The 19,842-nt window shown below is 42.3% G+C and overlaps 1 protein-coding gene across 4 annotated transcripts in view; it reads right to left on the minus strand.

Annotated features, from left to right (window-relative positions):
• The window catches only part of LOC138681628 (presenilin-2-like), a 142,817-nt gene that overhangs the window by 90,916 nt on the left and 32,059 nt on the right, over positions 1-19,842 (minus strand). For all 4 annotated transcript variants that reach the window (XM_069769294.1, XM_069769296.1, XM_069769295.1 and 1 more), the window contains exons 3-4: positions 2,303-2,532; positions 148-289 (exon numbers count right to left, since the gene is read on the minus strand). In XM_069769294.1, coding sequence (XP_069625395.1) covers positions 148-289; positions 2,303-2,532 — 372 coding nt within the window. The remainder of the gene's footprint in view (positions 1-147; positions 290-2,302; positions 2,533-19,842) is intronic.

The following is a 19,842-nucleotide window of genomic DNA, read 5'->3' on the forward strand; positions in this document are numbered from 1 at the left end:
CAGATGAGTTTCAGGCTTTACCAAGCCATTTTAAACAACAAAAAGAAAAAAAAAAAAAAAAAGAAAAAGAAGTGAAGTGGAAAACTGTATATAGGTTTTACAGCTATAACTTATTGCATTACAAGAGGTAATAGAATAACTGCTCACCTTATAGCAGCGATACTTGTATAACAACACCAGAAATATAGTCATCACTAGGATAACACTAATCATAATAATCGTATTCAACACAGAGTTCAGAAGTCTTTGGCCAACAGATGGGGTGTCTTCAGAAAAAGGGGTGTAAATTCTAAAAAGCAAAATAAACAGTGTCACAATAAAGCAGAAGAAATTCATCTCTAACCAGAAGACTAGGTCAGATGTCTTTACTTAGTGCTATAAAAGCATGGGGATGACTGTGGGCCTGATTCACAGCCTCAAGGGAACCTGGGAGTGTGTTCCACCCAACAAACTGCTTAGGTTGGCATGTAGATCTCTGAAATCTGAGGATCCAGCTGGGCACTATAGCGGTAGACGAGGCTAATATGGTGTTAGTAGAGGCAATTCACATCTGTCATGTCAATCACCTGGAGCACCGCTGAGAAAATCAGGCTGGCAGCAGCGCTGGACTCCGCTTGCCTCCAGCTATGGTCCCTGGCCAGATCTCCAGTGTTTCAGAGAAATCTTTTCTTCTAGCCATTCAGATTTACAGGAAACCATTGTTGCAATCTGCTGATATAATGAGTCTGACAGTAAGGGTACCGTCACACAGTGCAATTTTGATCGCTACGACGGCACGATTCGTGACGTTCGAGCGATATAGTTACGAGATCGCAGTGTCTGACACGCTCCTGCGATCAGGGACCCCGCTGAGAATCGTACGTCGTAGCAGATCGTTTGAAACTTTCTTTCGTCGTCTAGTGTCCCGCTGTGGCGGCATGATTGCATGGTGTAACATATATCGTATACGATGTGCGCATAGTAACCAACGGCTTCTACATCGCACATACGTCATGAAATTATCGCTCCAGCGTCGTAGATTGCAAAGTGTGACAGCAGTCTACGACGCTGGAGCGATATTGTTACGACGCTGGAGCGTCACGAATCGTGCCGTCGTAGCGATGAAAATTGCACTGTGTGACGGTACCCTAAGGCTGGGTTCACATTACGTTACTGGCGTCCGTTAGACGGACTACGTTACACCGCGGCATAACGCGGTGTAACGCAGTCCGTTAACGCCACCATTGAGTCCAATGTTGGACGCATCGTTAGTGCATGCCAATAATGGGCGTGCGCTAGCGATGTGCCGTCATTGAGTGACGGACCCTGGGACGCGGGCTGCAGCATGTCCGGGTCGGTCACTGCTAGCGCAGATAGAGCATCTGCTAGCTCTATCTGCGCTAGCGCGATGACATATCGGCCCTTGCGTGAACAGCAGCCCGTTAACGCATGTGTTGAACGGGCTGCTGTTAACGCAATGTGAACCTGGCCTAAGGGTATGTGCAGACGATCCGGAAGTGGCAGCACTTTGGACACCATGCATGTCTGCTGCGTCCAAAGCGCTGGCGTCTATTTAACGCAGGCGATTCCGCATGTGTTCACTAAACCGTACGGATTCACCGAGTCAATACATTCTATGGGTGACATTTCTCTTGTGGAGACTCGCTTCTTTGCAAAAGAAATTGACATGCTGCGGTCTGTAGAGAGGCGTCGCATGTCCATCTCTGTTGGTGATCCATGGGTGTCTGTGGACGCATAGTGACCATGACAGTTCTTAATATCCCATCCATTATGCTGTAAATTCTGGATGTTGCACAAGTACACAGTGTCCAATGAGCAGTATTTTCTGATCACCTGTACATTTTTTTTTTATTTTTTTTTTTTAAAGTCTGTTATTCAAAAATATATTTTTTCATTTTTAAAGCATTGGAGCTGAAGTTAGCAGAAAACACTGGTAACAGTAAGTGTAAGGTAGCTGCATCAGTGGTCTACATACAGACATGTGGAGCGGGAACACTGAACATGTTTGTAGCATGCCTTAAGGCAAGGGGTCAGCAAGGACCTCACCAATTTCCAAAGCAACATCTGAAAGCCAGAAGAAACTCAAGAACACTCTGCTCCGTATAACAGCAGTAATTACCAATAAGGAACAGACTGTTTGACTTCTTCGTTTGTCATTGTGACTTCACAACGGCCGGCACTGTACATACGACAGCAAAATCGCATTGCCTCAAGTTTCCATGATGAAAGGGCCAATATATGTAGCCAGTAATGCACAACAGCAAAATGTAAATTACAACTTGGAAAAAAAAAGCCTACTTACAACTGTCCATTTTTCTCAGTATAGAAGCTGACGGATTTTATTGTCGCAACCACCACAACCATGCAGAGTGTGACCGGCACAAAGAGCATTATCACATGTTTTGCCCCATATTTAAGCGTTAGCTCTTCTTCGTCATTCTCCACCAAAACTTCTCGGACAGAGGCTGCTGCTCCGGATGTCTCCCCATTGGAGGCGTCTCCCAGGACCTCTGTGCTGACGCTGTACTGTCTCTGTTGGAGAAGTGTGGAGATCAGTCAAACAGTAAGCTTGACGAGTACATATGTATAAAAATGGATTGCTTCATTGCCGCCTTAAAGTAGTACTAACAAAAGGGTCCAAAAGTTCTTTAAGTGCATTTTGACCCCTTAAGGGACAAACAATTTTTAAATTTTTTTGGGGATCCAAGAAGTATCAATTCTCCTTGCAGAGAGTGACATAATAAGCATGTCGAGGTGAGGAGACTTAAAGCCGCAATGCTCCTCTGGGAAATATGCAAATTGTCTCTTCAGAGAGGAAGAGGACTAGAACTCTAGTGCCACCTATTGGAAGTAGCAATCCTAACAGTCAATGTCGACTCTTTAACGAGCCTTGTCACATGACTTAGGATAATAGCAAAACCAGAATCTGTTACATTTTTTTTTGAGCTTTTATTTTTCCCTCCCCTTCTTCCGAGAGCCATAACTTTTTTATTTTCCAGTTGAAAAAGCAATACGAGACAGTTTACTGGAAAAACTCACGCTTCATGGTGATCTCACAGAAACCAGGGTGGTGGACACCCAGGCTGTTGCTATAAGGCAGAGTTCTCAAAAAGATATTGGATTCATTGCAATTCTTTAGCATAGGAAACTGCATTTGGGCTTATACATTTTTAAATACCTGCTGCTGTATAATATAAAAAAAATTACACATATCTATCTATCTAATCGTCTAACTGTCTGTTCGTCTGTAAAGGAAATCCTGCGTTGCTGATTGGTCGCAGGCGGCTGGCGTGACTAATCAGCGACAGGCGCAGTCCGGCCGCGAATTTGAACCAAGCTTCGCTGATTAATTGTGGCCGGCCACTACCAATCAGAGATATTGGCGCAGAATTTACCCCCCACTCACAGCGCGACGTAGTTCACTCACGTTTACTGAATAAGTTCTGTCAGTCACAGCGCAACGTAGTTCAGTCACGTTTAATGAACAGTTTGTCAGTCATCATGTGACAGATCACTCACATTTACTGAACACGTTCAATACAGTTAAAGATATTCATGTAATGGTTTATATATTTTAATGATCTGTTTAATAATTTCGTTCAATTGTATTAAGTTCTATGAGCAATAAAATTTTATGATAATTCATTGCATTCTTAAATCTTCATAAATAAACTACATACATATTCTAGAGTACCCGATGTGTTAGAATCGGGCCACAATTATATATATAATTCAGCGACGGGCACAGTATCGACGCAGATGTCATAATGGTTGCCATGGCGACGATGATGTCATAAAGGTTGCCTCGACCAATCAGCGACGGGCACAGTCTGCCGCGAATTCTGGAATCATCATTGTCCATATACTACGGGGACATGCATGTTCTAGAATACCCGATGCGTTAGAATCGGGCCACATATATATTTTCAAGTAAAAAGCAGGCAGCACTCCATATTATCCTGGTTATCTGTGCAGAGTTTATTCAGACCCACATGTCTTCACAACGTTTCGGCTCGACTGAGCCTTTCTCAAGCAGTGGGTAAGCCATTATTGTGCATATATATATACACATTCTCAGCTATAATCAGCCTCAATTAACCATTAGTGAAACAGTATGTGCACTCGTAATTTACATATAAAAGATACTCATTAATATCATAAGGTGCTACAGTGCATCTCATATTGCCTTTTGTGCTGGTGCTACTATGTGTCATAATCCTTTCACACTTCTTACTTGCGGAGTTGTTTGCTGGCAATGGAGGACATCTTGCTGTTGTTCGGTGTTCTCTAAGCGCAACTGCGCATGTCCGCTACGTCACATCACTGTGCCAGACCGCGGACCAATCATTAACATCGGCGCCTGCGCCTTAGCGCTACATGCCGCCATCTTGGTAGTGGCTTCTCATACTAGAAGGTCAATTTCTCATATTGATTGCTGCGCCTGCGCATCCTCTGCCAAACGGCACCTGGCTCCACTCTTTACTTGTCAATGCTGCTTCCAGACCATATGGGGCCGTAACAAGCTTATAACAGTATATTACTTTCACAGTATATCCTCATATAGTAGAGCTTATTCTTGTCTCTATGTATTAAAGCCCTATGGACCTTTTCAACACTTATGTTCGCCCTGACACTCCGGACTTAACCTAGTAATAGCCAATATCCGGAGGTCATACAGTCACATACCCAGCAGCGAGTTAACCCTCTCAGGTCAGCTCGCCCTAAGGATAGGCTGTAAAAAGCGAAAGCGTCTATGTCCCGGCATATAGACTCTACTGAGGTAATAATTAAAGAAAAACTATAATATAATATTTACGCTGCTTTTATTAATCAATCCATGGTCTGACACAGTAGGCAACAAAAAGAAAAACATATGTATAACTATAACTATCTTTAAAGATGTGGATTTTTCTATGTGTCCTCCATGTCCGCACACATTTCTCCGGTGATATTTTGTTCTCATCAGAATATCAGATGAAATCTAGATAAAATTGAAAAATAAATATTAAAAACAAGTAATCACATTACTGACTCCTTAGGACCTAAACATATCGTACAACAGAGTTCATGAATATTATTAAATGATTGTATGCAATTTAAAGTCAGCATTAAGTCCTCCCGGTCTTAAAGTACCGAGTTCATAAATCCACTTTAATTCTTTTTTCTTGAGCATCTGCTCCCTATCGCCTCCTCTTCTCTGTATTGGAACAGTGTCTATGATTTTGCATTTAAGATCCTTCTCAGTATGTTTACAATCAGCAAAATGCTTAGGGACAGGAAGGTCCACTCGGTTTTTTCTTATACTATACCTATGCTGGTTCATTCTCGTTTTGAACTCACATGTTGTTTCTCCAACGTACCATAACTTACACGGGCACATGAGCACATATATAACGTGGTCCGAGCTGCACGTAAGGAACTGTTTTATATCATATACTTTTCCCGTTTTTGGATGTACGAATGTAGATCCCTTGACCATGTACGCACAATTGACGCAATTAAGACAAGGGAAACATCCATTTCTTTTAATACCTGTAAGATATCTCTGGGTATCTCTTCTTTTAGGGCCAATATCAGATCGGATAACCATGTCTTTAATGTTCCTACTTCTCTTGTAGGAGTATAGTGGTGGCAGTTTAAATTCAGGTATCTTTGGTAAACATCTCCCTAACATAGTCCAATGTTTTTTTATGATATTCGTTATTTCCCTACTCTCTTCAGTATATGTAGAGACAAAAGGTACCCTATTCTGGATTTTCTTATGTCTACCGCACTGTTCTCCACAGATTAGTTGTAATCTATCTTTTTCCATAACCTTATTCTTAGTTTGTGCTAATAAATTCTTTGGATATCCTCTATTTAGAAATTTCTTAATTAGCTGATCTATCGTTTTGTCTACTATATCATCTTCCCTCACTATACGTCTAACTCTTAATAGTTGGCTGAGGGGGATAGATCTCTTCATTGAGCAAGGGTGTTGACTATCATATAGGAGCAAATTGTTCCTATCAGTATCTTTTACATATAGTGTCGTCATGAGTTGGTTATTTTTTTGCTCCACTAGTACATCTAGAAATTGTATTTCAGTCCAAGATTTGACCAAGGTAAATTTGATTGTTTGATCCACTGTATTGAGATATGTATGGAATTCGTCCAGTTCTATTTCTGTACCTGTCCACAGGAGGAAGACATCATCTATGTACGTCCACCACTCCAGTACATACCGGAAGTGGTGGGACACATAGACGAGGTCCTCCTCCAGGACCTCCATAACCAGGTTAGCATATGAGGGGGCCATATTCGCCCCCATAGCCGTTCCCTGTTTTTGCGTGTAAAACGCGTCTTCAAACATAAAGTAGTTACGTCTCAATATTATCTCTAGCATTTCCAACAGAAAGCTCTTGCCCTCAGGTGTATATTGTTTAACATCCAACATTTTGTCAATTGCTTTTAGGCCTCTCTCATGGTTAATGAAGGTATAGAGTGAAACCACATCAAATGATGCAAGCAACACTCTATCTCCCAACTGTATGGACTCTAATTTTTTTAAAAAATCTGTAGTGTCTTTTATATAGGATTTACATTTTTTTGTAATAGGATTCAGTATTTTATCCAGGAATATACCCATTTTGTTAAAGACTGAGCCTACTCCTGAAACTATAGGTCACCCCGGAGGGTCGACCAAAGTTTTATGTATTTTTGGTGTAATATATAGCACTGGAGTGCGCGGATTTTCTTCAAGTAGATAATTGTATAGTTCATGATCTATGGTACATACATGTAGTGCTCCTTCAAGGCATTTTTTAATCTCTTCCTGTATACTGAATTTGGGATCCCTTTCCAATCTACCATATACATGTTCGTCACTCAACTGCCTCATGACTTCTGTAACATAGGCATGCTTGTCCATGACGACGACCGCACCCCCTTTATCTGCGGGTTTAATGATAATGTCGTCGTCATGGACAAGCTCCTCTAATGCCTCTATTTCTTTCTTAGAAATGTTTGGACGTTTGTATTTTTTGACACCTTTACATTTAAGCTGTTCTATATCAGACTTCACAGCTTCCTCAAAAGCTTTAATAGCTGCTGAGCTTGTTGGTGGAATGAATCTACTTTTATTTCTCAAATCAACCATTTTTAGATCAAACTCACTAGTTTTTTCACTTAACGTGTCTTTTTTGCCATCGAACCATTCCCTCAATTTAATTTGTCTGAGGAAACGCTCTAGGTCTATTTGTAACTGAAACCAATTAATATGTGTACATGGACTAAAGTTTAACCCCTTGCTCAATACAGATATTTGTGCCTCATTAAGAACTTTATGGGAGATGTTTACCACTAATTCTGTTCTCTCTTCCGTAGATTCGGTGTTCTCTGCGCCTTGCCTCTTTCTACTTTCTTTTTCCTGCCGGTGCTGGCGTCTGCCTCCTCTTCTTTTCTTTCTGTTAAATTTTTGGTCGGATCTGGAAGGAGCAAACTTATAGTTCATATCACATAAATTACGTACATTACTACCATTCGTATTTATATGACCTCTTTTACTCCAAGTTGCTTTGGAGTTATCTGTCTGCCATGTATATACATATCCGGTCTCATAGTCCCCTGTGTCTCTAATCCATTTTTTCCTTTTCGTTTCTTCTAGCTCTCCACGGAATTTACTCATATCTTTCTCCACTTTATCCATAAATGTAATCCAGTCATCTTTGTTCAATATCTCCTGCAATTTCTTTCCTATATCTCCAACATTTGTCTGTAACTTCTTAACTTCTATTTGGAGGAATTCAACATTTAACAGCATAACGTCCATGGCATATTTGTTAGAGATCATCATAAATCTACTGCAGAAGGTTGCATTCCCACTAAACAAATTGGGCCTTATATTGGATCGAAGTCCTCTTTGTATCTTTCGTTCTTTAAGATACTGCCCCAACGGTCTTAAAGTACCGAGTTCATAAATCCACTTTAATTCTTTTTTCTTGAGCATCTGCTCCCTATCGCCTCCTCTTCTCTGTATTGGAACAGTGTCTATGATTTTGCATTTAAGATCCTTCTCAGTATGTTTACAATCAGCAAAATGCTTAGGGACAGGAAGGTCCACTCGGTTTTTTCTTATACTATACCTATGCTGGTTCATTCTCGTTTTGAACTCACATGTTGTTTCTCCAACGTACCATAACTTACACGGGCACATGAGCACATATATAACGTGGTCCGAGCTGCACGTAAGGAACTGTTTTATATCATATACTTTTCCCGTTTTTGGATGTACGAATGTAGATCCCTTGACCATGTACGCACAATTGACGCAATTAAGACAAGGGAAACATCCATTTCTTTTAATACCTGTAAGATATCTCTGGGTATCTCTTCTTTTAGGGCCAATATCAGATCGGATAACCATGAGAAATAAATATGTTAATGATTATAAGCGGTTAATCAGCTCCCAATTACACCTGACTACGTTGGGGCAGTATCTTAAAGAACGAAAGATACCAAGAGGACTTCGATCCAATATAAGGCCCAATTTGTTTAGTGGGAATGCAACCTTCTGCAGTAGATTTATGATGATCTCTAACAAATATGCCATGGACGTTATGCTGTTAAATGTTGAATTCCTCCAAATAGAAGTTAAGAAGTTACAGACAAATGTTGGAGACATAGGAAAGAAATTGCAGGAGATATTGAACAAAGATGACTGGATTACATTTAAGGATAAAGTGGAGAAAGATATGAGTAAATTCCGTGGAGAGCTAAAAGAAACGAAAAGGAAAAAATGGATTAGAGACACAGGGGACTATGAGACCGGATATGTATATACATGGCAGACAGATAACTCCAAAGCAACTTGGAGTAAAAGAGGTCATATAAATACGAATGGTAGTAATGTACGTAATTTATGTGATATGAACTATAAGTTTGCTCCTTCCAGATCCGACCAAAAATTCAACAGAAAGAAAAGAAGAGGAGGCAGACGCCAGCACCGGCGGGAAAAAGAAAGTAGAAAGAGGCAAGGCGCAGAGAACACCGAATCTACGGAAGAGAGAACAGAATTAGTGGTAAACATCTCCCATAAAGTTCTTAATGAGGCACAAATATCTGTATTGAGCAAGGGGTTAAACTTTAGTCCATGTACACATATTAATTGGTTTCAGTTACAAATAGACCTAGAGCGTTTCCTCAGACAAATTAAATTGAGGGAATGGTTCGATGGCAAAAAAGACACGTTAAGTGAAAAAACTAGTGAGTTTGATCTAAAAATGGTTGATTTGAGAAATAAAAGTAGATTCATTCCACCAACAAGCTCAGCAGCTATTAAAGCTTTTGAGGAAGCTGTGAAGTCTGATATAGAACAGCTTAAATGTAAAGGTGTCAAAAAATACAAACGTCCAAACATTTCTAAGAAAGAAATAGAGGCATTAGAGGAGCTTGTCCATGACGACGACATTATCATTAAACCCGCAGATAAAGGGGGTGCGGTCGTCGTCATGGACAAGCATGCCTATGTTACAGAAGTCATGAGGCAGTTGAGTGACGAACATGTATATGGTAGATTGGAAAGGGATCCCAAATTCAGTATACAGGAAGAGATTAAAAAATGCCTTGAAGGAGCACTACATGTATGTACCATAGATCATGAACTATACAATTATCTACTTGAAGAAAATCCGCGCACTCCAGTGCTATATATTACACCAAAAATACATAAAACTTTGGTCGACCCTCCGGGGTGACCTATAGTTTCAGGAGTAGGCTCAGTCTTTAACAAAATGGGTATATTCCTGGATAAAATACTGAATCCTATTACAAAAAAATGTAAATCCTATATAAAAGACACTACAGATTTTTTTAAAAAATTAGAGTCCATACAGTTGGGAGATAGAGTGTTGCTTGCATCATTTGATGTGGTTTCACTCTATACCTTCATTAACCATGAGAGAGGCCTAAAAGCAATTGACAAAATGTTGGATGTTAAACAATATACACCTGAGGGCAAGAGCTTTCTGTTGGAAATGCTAGAGATAATATTGAGACGTAACTACTTTATGTTTGAAGACGCGTTTTACACGCAAAAACAGGGAACGGCTATGGGGGCGAATATGGCCCCCTCATATGCTAACCTGGTTATGGAGGTCCTGGAGGAGGACCTCGTCTATGTGTCCCACCACTTCCGGTATGTACTGGAGTGGTGGACGTACATAGATGATGTCTTCCTCCTGTGGACAGGTACAGAAATAGAACTGGACGAATTCCATACATATCTCAATACAGTGGATCAAACAATCAAATTTACCTTGGTCAAATCTTGGACTGAAATACAATTTCTAGATGTACTAGTGGAGCAAAAAAATAACCAACTCATGACGACACTATATGTAAAAGATACTGATAGGAACAATTTGCTCCTATATGATAGTCAACACCCTTGCTCAATGAAGAGATCTATCCCCCTCAGCCAACTATTAAGAGTTAGACGTATAGTGAGGGAAGATGATATAGTAGACAAAACGATAGATCAGCTAATTAAGAAATTTCTAAATAGAGGATATCCAAAGAATTTATTAGCACAAACTAAGAATAAGGTTATGGAAAAAGATAGATTACAACTAATCTGTGGAGAACAGTGCGGTAGACATAAGAAAATCCAGAATAGGGTACCTTTTGTCTCTACATATACTGAAGAGAGTAGGGAAATAACGAATATCATAAAAAAACATTGGACTATGTTAGGGAGATGTTTACCAAAGATACCTGAATTTAAACTGCCACCACTATACTCCTACAAGAGAAGTAGGAACATTAAAGACATGGTTATCCGATCTGATATTGGCCCTAAAAGAAGAGATACCCAGAGATATCTTACAGGTATTAAAAGAAATGGATGTTTCCCTTGTCTTAATTGCGTCAATTGTGCGTACATGGTCAAGGGATCTACATTCGTACATCCAAAAACGGGAAAAGTATATGATATAAAACAGTTCCTTACGTGCAGCTCGGACCACGTTATATATGTGCTCATGTGCCCGTGTAAGTTATGGTACGTTGGAGAAACAACATGTGAGTTCAAAACGAGAATGAACCAGCATAGGTATAGTATAAGAAAAAACCGAGTGGACCTTCCTGTCCCTAAGCATTTTGCTGATTGTAAACATACTGAGAAGGATCTTAAATGCAAAATCATAGACACTGTTCCAATACAGAGAAGAGGAGGCGATAGGGAGCAGATGCTCAAGAAAAAAGAATTAAAGTGGATTTATGAACTCGGTACTTTAAGACCGGGAGGACTTAATGCTGACTTTAAATTGCATACAATCATTTAATAATATTCATGAACTCTGTTGTACGATATGTTTAGGTCCTAAGGAGTCAGTAATGTGATTACTTGTTTTTAATATTTATTTTTCAATTTTATCTAGATTTCATCTGATATTCTGATGAGAACAAAATATCACCGGAGAAATGTGTGCGGACATGGAGGACACATAGAAAAATCCACATCTTTAAAGATAGTTATAGTTATACATATGTTTTTCTTTTTGTTGCCTACTGTGTCAGACCATGGATTGATTAATAAAAGCAGCGTAAATATTATATTATAGTTTTTCTTTAATTATTACCTCAGTAGAGTCTATATGCCGGGACATAGACGCTTTCGCTTTTTACAGCCTATCCTTAGGGCGAGCTGACCTGAGAGGGTTAACTCGCTGCTGGGTATGTGACTGTATGACCTCCGGATATTGGCTATTACTAGGTTAAGTCCGGAGTGTCAGGGCGAACATAAGTGTTGAAAAGGTCCATAGGGCTTTAATACATAGAGACAAGAATAAGCTCTACTATATGAGGATATACTGTGAAAGTAATATACTGTTATAAGCTTGTTACGGCCCCATATGGTCTGGAAGCAGCATTGACAAGTAAAGAGTGGAGCCAGGTGCCGTTTGGCAGAGGATGCGCAGGCGCAGCAATCAATATGAGAAATTGACCTTCTAGTATGAGAAGCCACTACCAAGATGGCGGCATGTAGCGCTAAGGCGCATGCGCCGATGTTAATGATTGGTCCGCGGTCTGGCACAGTGATGTGACGTAGCGGACATGCGCAGTTGCGCTTAGAGAACACCGAACAACAGGAAGATGTCCTCCATTGCCAGCAAACAACTCCGCAAGTAAGAAGTGTGAAAGGATTATGACACATAGTAGCACCAGCACAAAAGGCAATATGAGATGCACTGTAGCACCTTATGATATTAATGAGTATCTTTTATATGTAAATTACGAGTGCACATACTGTTTCACTAATGGTTAATTGAGGCTGATTATAGCTGAGAATGTATATATATGCACAATAATGGCTTACCCACTGCTTGAGAAAGGCTCAGTCGAGCCGAAACGTTGTGAAGACATGTGGGTCTGAATAAACTCTGCACAGATAACCAAGATAATATGGAGTGCTGCCTGCTTTTTACTTGAACCTATGGACTAAGGTTGGCTGCTGGACGGGCTACCTGAAGGCTTTGCACCCGCAGATAAGTGAAGCGCCGTGCTGTTCCTTTTTTTCTACTACTATATATATATATATATATATATATATATATATATATATATATATACATATACATATATATATATACACACACACATATACACACACACACACAGTGGGGCAAATAGGTATTTAGTCAGTCAGCAATAGTGCACACACACACATATACACACACACACACACACACGGTGGGGCAAATAGGTATTTAGTCAGTCAGCAATAGTGCAAGTTCCACCACTTAAAAAGATGAGAGGCGTCTGTAATTTACATCATAGGTAGACCTCAACTATGGGAGACAAACTGAGAAAAAAAAATCCAGAAAATCACATTGTCTGTTTTTTTAACATTTTATTTGCATATTATGGTGGAAAATAAGTATTTGGTCAGAAACAAAATTTCATCTCAATACTTTGTAATATATCCTTTGTTGGCAATGACAGAGGTCAAACGTTTTCTGTAAGTCTTCACAAGGTTGCCACACACTGTTGTTGGTATGTTGGCCCATTCCTCCATGCAGATCTCCTCTAGAGCAGTGATGTTTTTGGCTTTTCGCTTGGCAACACGGACTTTCAACTCCCTCCAAAGGTTTTCTATAGGGTTGAGATCTGGAGACTGGCTAGGCCACTCCAGGACCTTGAAATGCTTCTTACGAAGCCACTCCTTCGTTGCCCTGGCGGTGTGCTTTGGATCATTGTCATGTTGAAAGACCCAGCCACGTTTCATCTTCAATGCCCTTGCTGATGGAAGGAGGTTTGCACTCAAAATCTCACGATACATGGCCCCATTCATTCTTTCATGTACCCGGATCAGTCGTCCTGGTCCCTTTGCAGAGAAACAGCCCCAAAGCATGATGTTTCCACCACCATGCTTTACAGTAGGTATGGTGTTTGATGGATGCAACTCAGTATTCTTTTTCCTCCAAACACGACAAGTTGTGTTTCTACCAAACAGTTCCAGTTTGGTTTCATCAGACCATAGGACATTCTCCCAAAACTCCTCTGGATCATCCAAATGCTCTCTAGCAAACTTCAGACGGGCCCGGACATGTACTGGCTTAAGCAGTGGGACACGTCTGGCACTGCAGGATCTGAGTCCATGGTGGCGTAGTGTGTTACTTATGGTAGGCCTTGTTACATTGGTCCCAGCTCTCTGCAGTTCATTCACTAGGTCCCCCCGCGTGGTTCTGGGATTTTTGTGCCCCAGATCGAGGGAGATTATCAGTGGTCTTGTATGTCTTCCATTTTCTAATTATTGCTCCCACTGTTGATTTCTTCACTCCAAGCTGGTTGGCTATTGCAGATTCAGTCTTCCCAGCCTGGTGCAGGGCTACAATTTTGTTTCTGGTGTCCTTTGACAGCTCTTTGGTCTTCACCATAGTGGAGTTTGGAGTCAGACTGTTTGAGGGTGTGCACAGGTGTCTTTTTATACTGATAACAAGTTTAAACAGGTGCCATTACTACAGGTAATGAGTGGAGGAAAGTGGAGACTCTTAAAGAAGAAGTTACAGGTCTGTGAGAGCCAGAAATCTTGATTGTTTGTTTCTGACCAAATACTTATTTTCCACCATAATATGCAAAAAAAATGTTAAAAAAACAGACTGTGATTTTCTGGATTTTTTTTTCTCAGTTTGTCTCCCATAGTTGAGGTCTACCTATGATGTAAATTACAGACGCCTCTCATCTTTTTAAGTGGTGGAACTTGCACTATTGCTGACTGACTAAATACTTTTTTGCGTGTGTGTGTGTGTGTGTGTGTGTGTGTGTGTGTGTATATATATATATATATATATACACACACACTATATATATATGTGTGTGTGTGTGTGTGTGTGTGTGTGTGTGTGTGTGTGTGTGTGTGTGTGTGTGTGTGTGTGTGTGTGTGTTGTGAATTCACTCCTGTGGTCACAAGTGGTACTGCAGCTTCTGAGCTTCCTCCCTCAGGTGTTCTGGTGAGCTCGTTAACTGCTTCATTACTTAACTCCGCCTGATGCTGCTATCCTTGCTCCTTGTCAATGTTTCAGTGTTGGATCTGAGCTTCTCCTGATTGTTCCTGTGACCTGCTGCTCTGTATAGCTAAGTGCTTTTTGCTTTTTTGTTGCTTTTTTTCTGTCCAGCTTGTCTTTTGTTTTGCTGGAAGCTCTGAGACGCAAAGGGTGTACAGCCGTGCCGTTAGTTCGGCACGGTGGGTTTTTTTTGCCCCCTTTGCGTGGTTTTGCTTTAGGGTTTTTTGTAGACTGCAAAGTTCGCTTTACTGTCCTCGCTCTGTCCTAGAATATCGGGCCCCACTTTGCTGAATCTATTTCATCCCTACGTTTTGTCTTTTCATCTTACTCACAGTCATTATATGTGGGGGGCTGCCTTTTCCTTTGGGGAATTTCTCTGGGGCAAGTCAGGCCTATTTTTCTATCTTCAGGCTAGCTAGTTTCTTAGGCTGTGCCGAGTTGCCTAGGTAGTTGTTAGGCGCAATCCACAGCCGCTTTTAGTTGTGTTTTGGATAGGATCAGGTGTGCAGTCTACAGAGTTTCCACGTCTCAGAGCTCGTTCTTGTATTTTTGGGTATTTGTCAGATCACTGTGTGTACATATATACACACACACACACACAGAGCATTTCGCTTATACTCCAGGGGTCGGGAGGGGGAGCAGCAGCTGTCTAATAATACTCATCTGCGCCTGGCACGGTCCCTGCACGTCCCTAGGTCTCGGGCGCCAGCAGCTTCTCCCTGTATTGAGCGGTCACATGGTACCGCTCATTACAGTAATGAATATGGACCCCACTCCACTCCCATAGAGGAGGAGCCGCATATATTCATTACTGTAATGAGCGTTACCATGTGACCGCTCAATACAGGAAGAAGCTGCCGGCGCCCGGAGAACCAGGGACGTCCAGGGACCGCAACGGGAGCAGGCGAGTATGGCGGGGGCAGTGCACGATATTCACCTGTTCCTCGTTCCACCGTCGGCACCGCTGTGTCTTCTGCGTCCTCTGCAGTGACGCTCAGGTCAGAGGGCGCGATGACGCGTTAGTGTGCACCGCCCTCTGCCTGAGCGACAGTGCAGAGGACGGGGAAGACACAGCGATGCTCGGAGGTGGAACGAGGAACAGGTGAATATAGCAAGTGTCGGGGGCCTGAGCGACAAATCGCAGCAACAGCATATGGGGCAAATATCTCTATGGAGCATCTTATGGGGCCATAATCAGCATTTGTGGAGCATTATATGGGGTAAATATCTATGGAGCATCTTATGGGGCCATAATCAGCATGTACGGAGCATCTTATGAGGCCATAATCACCATTTGTGCAGCATTATATGGGGCATATTTTAATATGGCGCATCTTATGGGGCCCCATCATGAACTGTATGGAGCATTATATGCATTATAAGCATTATATATATTATATTATATAAATCTTAACCAACTTAACCTACATTCATTCTCTGAATCTCTCCTTCCTCTCACAGATATAAATTCCTTACACAATGCAGATGACGCTGCCGCTCTATATAACACCACAATAGCTGCAGCTTTGGAATCTGCTGCCCCACCTACACATACCAAAGCTCGCAAAATCAACAGACAGCCCTGGCACACCAGCCTGACCAAAGAACTGAGGCGAGCTTCCAGGGCTGCTGAGCGCAGATGGAAAAGATCCCACTCCAACAAGTACTTCATCGCATTCAAACAGTCCCTCACTACTTTCAAGACCACACTCGCCACAGCTAAACAAACCTACTTCTCATCTCTCATATCCTCCCTGTCTCACAACCCTAACAGTTATTCAACACCTTCAATTCTCTCCTCCGTCCCCCAGCACCTCCTCCCTCCCCACTCATCTCAGCTGAAGACTTTGCCTCATTTTTCAAGCAGAAGATTGATAACATCAGAGACAGTTTTGGTCGACAACCCCCAGAGCCCTTCCTCCTGACTTCCCAGCCCTCAACCTCCAAAACCAACTTCTCCACCATTACAGAAGATCGACTCTCCACTCTACTCTCAAGATTACATCTCACCACCTGTGCACTTGACCCGATCCCATCCCACTTCATCCCAAACCTCACCACAGTCTTCATCCCAACCCTAACCCATCTCTTCAACCTATCACTAACTACTGGTGTTTTCCCCTCAAGCTTTAAACATGCCTCCATCACACCTATCCTCAAGAAGCCCTCTCTTGACCCATCCTCTGTATCTAGCTATCGCCCTATATCACTTCTCCCCTATGCCTCCAAGCTACTGGAACAACACGTCTACCTTGAACTGTCCTCCCATCTCTTTTCTTGCTCCCTCTTTGACCGCTTACAATCTGGCTTCCGTTCACACCACTCCACTGAAACTGCCCTTACTAAGGTCACCAATGACCTCTTAACCGCCAAGAGCAAGCGACACTAGTCTGTCCTCCTCCTCCTCGACCTGTCGGCTGCCTTTGACACAGTGGACCATTCCCTATTATTACAGACCCACTCATCCCTTGGCATCACAGACTAGGCCCTATCCTGGATCTCATCATACCCAATATACCAGACATTCAGCATCTCCCATTCACACACACCACCTCCTCACCTCGCCCCCTATCTGTCGGAGTCTCACAAGGTTCAGTCCTAGGGCCCCTGCTCTTCTCCATTTACACCTTTGGCCTGGGACAGCTCATAGAATATCATGCCTTTCAGTATCATCTCTATGCTGATGACACACAGATCTACATCTCTGGACCAGATATCACCTCCCTACTAACCAGAATCCCTCAATGTCTGTCCACTATTTCAGCCTTCTTCTCCGCTAGATTTCTCAAACTTAACATGGACAAAACAGAATTCATCATCTTTCCCCCCCCATCTCACGTGACCCCCCCAACGAACCTATCCATTACAGTAAATGGCTGCCCACTCTCCCCAGTCCCACAAGCTCGCTGCCTCGGGGTAATCCTTGATGCTGATCTCTCCTTTAAACCACATATTCAAGCCCTTTCCACTTCCTGCCGACTTCAACTCAAAAATATTTCACAAATCCGTTCATTCCTCAACCAAGAATCTGCAAAAACCCTAGTCCATGCCCTCATCATCTCTCACCTTGACTACTGCAACCTCCTGCTCTGTGGCCTCCCCTCGAACACACTTGCACCCCTCCAATCTATTCTAAACTCTGCTGCCCGATTAATCCACCTGTCCCCCCGCTATTCCCCAGCTTCTCCCCTCTGTCAATCCCTTCACTGGCTCCCCATTGCCCAGAGACTCCAGTACAAAACCCTAACCATGACATACAAAGCCATCCACAACCTGTCTCCTCCATACATCTGTGACCTCGTCTCCCGGTACTTACCTACACGCAACCTCCGATCCTCACAAGATCTCCTTCTCTATTCCCCTCTTATCTCCTCTTCCCACAATCGCATACAAGATTTCTCTCTCGCATCACCCCTACTCTGGAACTCTACCACAACATATCAGACTCTCACCTACCATTGAAACCTTCAAAAAGAGCCTGAAGACCCACCTCTTCCGACAAGCCTATAACCTGCAGTAACCACCAATTGACCAAACCGCTGCATGACCAGCTCTACCCTTGCCTACTGTATTCTCACCCATCCCTTGTAGATTGTGAGCCTTCGCGGGCAGGGTCCTCTCTCCTCCTATACCAGTTATGACTTGTATTGGTTAAGATTATTGTACTTGTTTTTATTATGTATACCCCTCCTTACATGCAAAGCGCCATGGAATAAATGGCGCTATAACAATGAATAATAATAATAATAATAATAATAATAATAATAATATGGGGCGTATTTTGTATGGAGCATCTTATGGGGCCCATCATGAACTGTATGGAGCATTATATGGGGCTCCTGATTCAATATGGATATTCAAAAACATTTAAACTACTGATGTCTTTATTAATTTTACTTTCATTGGTATTTTTATTTTTGACATTTACCGGTAGCTACTGCATTTTCCAGCCTAGGCTTATACTCTAGTCATTAAGTTTCCCCAGTTTTTTGTGGCAAATTTAGGGGTCTCGGCTAATACTCTGGTCGGCTTATACTAGAGTATGTAAAACCAGTTTGCATTTCAAATGTTCAGTATGGTGAAAATATCTTACTCTTCGGGTTTTGAAAAACTCCTTGTGGGAAAAAGAAACCGCTAGTTTGAATTGGAGTTAGAAATGAAGGGGGTTTCCACTGCTTAGGTATCGGGGGGGGGGGGGGGGTCTCCAAACGTGACATGGCGCCACCATTGGTTCCAGCCAATTTTGGTTTCAAAAAGTCAGATGGTGCTCCCTCCCTTCTGAGCCCTGCCACAAGCACCCAAACAGTGGTTTACCCCTACATATGGGGGGCATCGGCATACTCAGGAGAAATTGCACAACAAATTTTGTGGTCCATTTTCTCCTGATACCCTTGAGGAAAAAAAAAAAGTTAAGTAATTTTTTTTTTTGTGAAAAAAAAAAGTAAAATGCTCATTTTTTTCCTTCCACATTGCTTTAGTTCTCATGAAGCACCTGAAGAGTTAATAAACTTCTTGAGTGTGGTTTTGTGCACCTTGAGTGGCGCAGTTTTTAGAATGGTGTCACTTTTGGGTATTTTCTGTTACATTGACCCCCCAAAGTCGCTTCAAATGTGAGGTGGTCCCCCCAAAATAAGAGGGATTTTTGGTACTCACTGTGTAAACTCTTTCTTGGAGCCTTCATTAGGGGCCACAGGTAACCATCGGTGTATGCTGCTGTTGCTAGGACACTAGGCAAAAAAAAAAGGATAATAGCACCTCCTCCGCACTATACACCCACCGACACCAAGTACCTCAGTTAGTGTTAAAGCAGTAGGATAAGTAACCAAAACTCAACATATGTACCAACCCAACAACAAAGGCACGTAGGCCCAAAGCGGTACAACCAGTTAGGGAGGGTGCTGTGTCCCCCAATGAAGACCAAGAAAGATTTTACGGTGAGTACCAAAAATCCCGCTTTCTTTATCACTTCATTGGGGGACACAGGTAACCATGAGACATCCCAAAGCAGTCCCAAGGTAGGAAACAGAAACAACGCAAATAAAACAAACTTAGGTTGGCCAATGTGTAACCGCTGCCTGCTGCACCTATCTTCTTAGGCCTGCATCAGACTAGGCATGGGTATGAACCCTGTAAAACCTTGGGAAAGTGTGCAAAGATGACCAGGTCGCAGCTTTACAAGTCTGTAAAGCCGAAGCCTGGTGACAAACTGCCCAGGAAGCTCCCACAGCCCAGGTGGAGTGAGCCTTTATCCCAACCCCCCCCCCCCCCCCCCCCCCCCCCCGAGGAGGCAGTTTGTCCT

Source organism: Ranitomeya imitator, chromosome 5 (assembly GCF_032444005.1).
Source record: "Ranitomeya imitator isolate aRanImi1 chromosome 5, aRanImi1.pri, whole genome shotgun sequence".
In the NCBI taxonomy this organism is placed as follows: Eukaryota; Metazoa; Chordata; class Amphibia; order Anura; family Dendrobatidae; genus Ranitomeya; species Ranitomeya imitator.